Source organism: Limulus polyphemus, unplaced genomic scaffold (genome assembly GCF_000517525.1).
Source record: "Limulus polyphemus unplaced genomic scaffold, Limulus_polyphemus-2.1.2 Scaffold5730, whole genome shotgun sequence".
Lineage (NCBI taxonomy): Eukaryota > Metazoa > Arthropoda > Merostomata > Xiphosura > Limulidae > Limulus > Limulus polyphemus.
Window position 1 is genome coordinate 43,223 of NW_013671340.1, and position 6,334 is coordinate 49,556.

General features: G+C 29.5%; 1 protein-coding gene across 1 annotated transcript in view; it reads left to right on the top strand.

Annotated features, from left to right (window-relative positions):
• LOC106472913 overlaps positions 1-6,334 on the top strand; it is a 13,521-nt gene that overhangs the window by 3,270 nt on the left and 3,917 nt on the right. The window contains exons 3-8 of the mRNA XM_013933585.2: positions 2,541-2,676; positions 3,880-4,140; positions 4,865-5,080; positions 5,521-5,676; positions 5,853-5,933; positions 6,055-6,208. Coding sequence (XP_013789039.1) covers positions 2,541-2,676; positions 3,880-4,140; positions 4,865-5,080; positions 5,521-5,676; positions 5,853-5,933; positions 6,055-6,208 — 1,004 coding nt within the window. The remainder of the gene's footprint in view (positions 1-2,540; positions 2,677-3,879; positions 4,141-4,864; positions 5,081-5,520; positions 5,677-5,852; positions 5,934-6,054; positions 6,209-6,334) is intronic.

Below are 6,334 nucleotides of genomic sequence, written 5' to 3' on the forward strand. Positions count from 1 at the left end.
TCATTATCATCTGTTTTATATTGGTATCTGTGTGTCATTATTATCTATGTTTTATATTGGTATCTGTGTGTCATTATTATCTATGTTTTATATTGGTATCTGCTTGTCATTATTATCTATGTTTTATATTAGTATCTGTGTTTTATACTAGTATCTGTGTGTCATTATCTGTGTTTTATACTATTATCTGTGTTTTATTAGCATATGTGTGTCACATTATTATCTATGTGCTATGTTAGTATATTTGCGTGTTACACTATTATTTGTTTTATATTAGTATCTGTGTGTCATGTTATTATCTGTCTTATATTAGTATCTGTGTGTCATGTTATTATCTGTCTTATATTAGTATCTGTATGTCATATTATTATCTGTCTCATATTAGTATCTGTATGTCATATGTTTTATATTAGCATCTGTATGTCATATGTTTTATATTAGTATATGTGTGTTATATTATTATTCTGTCTCATATTAGTATATGTATGTCATTATGTGCTATATTAGCATCTGTATGTCATATTATTCTGTTTTATATTAGTATATGTGTGTCACATTATTTCTGTTTTATATTAGTATATGTGTGTCACATTATTATCTGTTTTATATTAGTATATGTGTGTCACATTATTATCTGTTTTATATTAGCATATGTGTGTCTCATTATTATCTGTGTCTTATATTAGCATCTGTGTGTCATTATTATCTATGTTTTATATTAGTATCTGCTTGTCATTATTATCTGTTTTATATTAGCATCTGTGTGTCATTATTATCTGTGTTTTATACTAGTATCTGTGTGTCATTATCTATGTGCTATATTAGTATCTGCTTGTCATTATTATCTGTTTTATATTAGTATCTGCTTGTCATTATTATCTGTTTTATATTAGTATCTGCGTGTCATTATTATCTGTGTTTTATACTAGTATCTGTGTGTCATTATCTGTGTTTTATTAGCATATGTGTGTCACATTATTATCTATGTTTTATATTAGTAATTTACTAATGAAACACAGCTTTAGAAACAACTATAAATGTGATTGGTTAAAGCAAGAATTAGGATTTTCATGTCACAGTGGAGTAAATAAAGTGATTTGAGAAGTAGTTTATGGTGCGAAAGTTGATAGTTGGAGCTCCTGTATTATTGACAAAATGCATTCATTAGAACTTTGAAGTGTTAGGAACAAACCACAGAGCTTTTTTGTTTTGAAAGTGATTGTATGTCAAATTATGTCTATATGAAAGTTACAGAAACTTCCTTTGATGAGAAGACATCAGATAACCTTAATTAGGTTTAGTGAGTACATTTGGTGACTGATAACTCAAGTCCTTATTTATTGAATATTACTTTTATTAGCAGAAACACTGCCCTACGGGTGGCTGATGTGCTATTAATTACTAATCGTAGTATGCATACCTCACTGAAAAATACTTAGAAAAAGTGAACATTTTCTAAAAAAAAAAGGATTTTTTTGGGGGAAATACTGCATGGGAAAAGTGTTCAGATTGTGCTCTTTAGTCCTATGCAACTCACTACATCAAAATGATTCAATGTACAGAGCTCACAATTTTCATAAATTTTACTGATATAAACTGTAATGTTTAAAAGTGGTACTGTTTATTGAAAAAAATAATAGTTTCTTTAGAACTCCAGTTTTCAGTACTACATTTAAAAATTACATCAGTAAAGATATAATCAAACCCTCGCGTACAGTCTTAATGAAAGTCGTGTTGTTGTGAGGAGAGTACTATTTAAAATTGTGTTTTATTATAAAGAAATGGTTGTTGCACACACTACAGTTATTTTTCCAATTATCTGAATCTAGAATACCCAAAGTGTGAAATTTTTTAAGGATTTTTGTTTGTGGTGCCATTCAATAGATGGTGCTGAAGTTTTAGTTACATACATAGATACTGACATACACATAGTCTATTATAGTAAGATGTATATCCTATTCAAACAATGTACTTAAATAATTAACTAAATAAATCAATTGTGATATATTTTAACTAAAAACATTATTACTGAAATCAGTGATAGTAATATTACATATTTTCATTATTTGATTTAAAAGAGATCAATAGAAATTATTGCATATTTTGAAAACAAACAAAATGGTAACCAAATTATCTATAAAAAAAAAAAGTTACTGCCAAAAAAACAATTTTTTTCCCCATAAAAGTCTGTGAGATGGTAACCACAAGCAGAAACACCGTATGTATTGTACTACTATCCAGGAGTAAAAGAAATTGTTTATTAAAATGAAACTGTGCAGTTTAAAGACAAGTGCTCATTTTTAAAAGAGATAAAAAAATATATATAAAAACTATTACATGGACATTTACTCAGGGTATCTGATATTACATGAATTTCAAGAAATCCACCCATAGTTTTTAAGTAATCTCATATATGTGAATATAGAAACATTGGGCTTTCATTATTCTGGCATGCTTGCACCATGATAAAATAAGCTTATTTTTTTATGCTGCCAAATTTCTTATGTATCATTAGCTTACGTGTTTTTGTATATATGTAGAAAAGAGACTGCTCTGGGTTTAGCCAACAAATCACACAAGCAACACCAAGATGGTGACAAGAGAGAGACTTACAAAGACAGATACACATTCTGCCCCAAAGCTACTTCGTATTTATTGGAAACTGTTGGCTGGGTGGTAAGTTAAAAATTGCCTGATAGTCTGTCAGTAATTTCAGTTAGGATTGCATTGTGTAATCAAAAATCTGTTCATAAAGAACAGGTCAGAGCTTTAGTTTAATTTTGTAAAAACAGAATTAGATAAATTATTATTTTGCTTATTGTTTAACTAAAAATATGTGATTGTGTTGGAATTGTAGTATTTTATGCAGATTGTTAAAAAAAACAATTGTAAAAACTTTGATATAGGAATTAGATAATTGTTTATATACTACAGTTTTTTCTTTTAGTCTACTATATTTTACTGATTATTTCAGCTGTTAAAGACTTTCTCTTCCATATCTTCTGGTGTTTTATATTTCATGTTATGATGTTGCCTGTCTGCAGTATTTTGAGACCAACTCCATCAGTCTTGATCTTTGTACTTTAATGGCGTTTAGGCCTAGCTCCTTTGCTACTCTGTCTTTGATTTTTGTTTTTGCTCTTATATTTACCAGTGAATGAATTATAAGTTTGATCACAGAAAAGATTACTTCTTAATTGGAAGAAATTTGGAGTTTCATGGCTGCTGCTTTCTGTGTTTTTCTTTCTCCATGTCCATAATTGATACTAGTTTTGGTACTTTGTCACTGATTTCATACTTTGTTTCTTACTTTCCTCATCTCAGTTTCTAGCTTAGCATTCATTTGGGATATCTTTTCAAAATTTTGTTATTGAATTATTAATGTATGGTTTTTATCAGAAAGAAATTAGTGTGTTAGTCAAGAACATCATGATTAAGTAATATACCATCTTCTCTATATCCAGTAAATAAATTAAAGCCCCGAGATTGGGCTTGGTATGGTTAATGCATGTAAGTTTCAGAATCTGATTTAATATGGTTTATCAACCTTTATGTTTTCATTGTTAAATGATTTTCATGTTTTTTACTCTTTCAGTTTTTTAACTATGCCATGCATTTCTTTTAAGTTTTATCAAGTTAAATGATTCTTACCAGAGCTTCCATGTGTGGATGTGTTTATATTCAGCTAACCTTGGTATGGATTTTATTATGAAATGTAATTAATGTGCTTCATTTCATAATGAAATATAGTTATATAACTATAATTTATTTTTTATAAGGAAGTAACTTCCAAGTTTGTAGTTTCTAACTTGTGCAACATTTGTTTTATATATATCAGTATTGTAAATAAGAAACAAGTTTGTGTTTTTATAAATTCAGGGTACTGCAGTTGTTGCTGGTCTTAACCTTCAACTTCACTTGTGTCCAAGAACTGAAGAACATGTTCCAGCTAGACATGGTGTGGAAAATTGTATATCTCGTCATTTGTGTACAAAGTTGTCATCGTTTTTGCCTCACTTTGTGTCTGCTATGCCCAGTGGCAGTAAGAAAACAGTTCTTCCAGACAAAATATCAGTCCAACCCTACACAGCTGAGAACAAACCAATTTCTGAAGAAACCTCAGCTACAGATAGAAGTCAAGTAAATTTATTTTATTTTCATGGTGTGGACTACATAGTAATGTAATGAGCTTAGACTACATTTTGCAAGTGACTGTATGTAAAACAGTATATGTGTGTATATTTTTGAATCATAAACTATTTTATATTTTGTTTTTATTCTTTTTGTGTGTCTTAATCTTTTGTTTTTTAAATTCTGTAATCACCATTGGAATTTTTTTATTGTGTATTTTTAATTTCTACTTAACAGAAACTGTAGTCAGTTGTGTATTTTATAGTCTTGTTTTTTGTTAACTTATGTTTGCATTGACAGAACAGTTTATTTTGTGTATTTTAATCTTGTAGCTTTGGTTGTAAGTTGAAAGAAGTCTGATATGGAGATCTTAAGACACATTCACAACTTAACTTTGTTGTTAATTTGAAATAAATCTGGCATGACAGTCTTGATGTACATCATTTAAATATTTCTTTGGATGGACAGAATGCATTTTAGTATCTTCTAAATGTGCTAGCAGTGGGTGAAGTTAACAGGTTCATTAGTGAAGAAAATATCTGTTTCATTAGCTTCGTTATTTTTATTTAAGGATTTATGAGAAAAAAGGAAAAACATTAAATTTGTAATAAAATACTGATATAAAAACTAAATCATTCAAATCTTGAGACAACTATTACAGTTTTATGGTCTTCACAATGATTGTAATAGAAAACTTGAGTATATTAAAATTAAAATTTTTTTAACTTCACAGACATGTAACAGGTCTTTAGAGGATGAGCTTCAGTGTGCTGCTGCCACTTATACAGCTCATGTAGAACACATGCTGGCCTTGCAGTTATCTACCAAACATCCGAGGAAAGCAGTGAAGCATTTCCAGCGTGCAGCTGCTCTTGGTTTCAGCAAGGCCCATTTTAATCTTGGTGTGTGCTATGAAACAGGGAGAGGAACGTCTGTTAACTACACAAAGGTAAGAAATTTGGTATTTGTACAAAGTCTTTTTAATTGATTTAGCTTTATTGTAAATTTTAATGTTTCTTTATTTCAGAAAAAAAAAAAGATTTTTGGTAAGAACCCCAAAACATAATATAATGACATATCATATATTATTATTATGACAACATTATAAAGCAAGGAATAAAAATGGACAAATGATATTTATTCTAAACTTGTGGTAAAGATCAAAACTAAGTTATATATACAAGAGAAGCACTGTAATGAATTTATACAAAAGAATAATTATAATAAGTGCCGAAAGAGTTTTGTGTGTGTGTGATAGCATAACTCATTAAAGCCGATGAGGTTTTGATTTTTTCAAGATTTTAAAATAAGTTAGCACTATATGGAATGTTGAAGTTTTTAAAGTGTTTCTTATTTTCATTTCTTAAAGAAAACCTTTTCACTTCTTAGGCAGCTTACCATTACAAGCAAGCTGCTGCAGCTGGCCATGGGTGTGCTTCTTACAATCTGGGATGTTTCTACCTTCAAGGCACTGGTGGATTGGAAAGAAATGAACAAATAGGGATGGAATACATTCGAAAAGCAGCTGAAAAAGGAATTGTTGAAGTATGTAGAAGCTGTACAAAAACTTTTATTGTTACTTTGGTCTCTGGTCATGTTTTTACATGTAGGATTCCTGTTGTATTAGTTTATGTATGAATCTTTCTTGAGAGTTCTTTGTTTTTTTTGAGTTTTATAGACTCAGAATGGCTTTGTGAAAATGTTTTAATTTCATTGTATAGGCCCACAATGCATTAAACCTGTATCAATGGACCAATCAAGATTTCAAGTTACAGTTACCTAAAGGCTCAGCTGAAGGAGAGGTATTATTTTACGTATGTCCATCTCTTCTACATGAAAGTACTTTTATGTTGTATTTTTTTATTCAATTTTTTTTCATATTGAGTTTTCTTATCATAATGAGTTTTTTTATCTATTTCTTAGGATCTTCTAATGAAAAGTAAAGAGTTTCCACAAAAAGAACTTTGTGAACAATCCAATTGGGATGAGAAAGGTGTCAAACCAGTTGGTCTTTTTATCAATTCATCTTCTTTTGGGTGCAATGATACATGGAAAAAAACAGATGATGGAAATGGAGGTAAGCTTTCAAGAGACAGTGTAACTAACCTTACAAGAGACAGTGTAACTAACCTTACTAGAGATAGTGTAACTAACCTTACTAGAGATAGTGTAACTAACCTTACTAGAGATAGTGTAACTAACC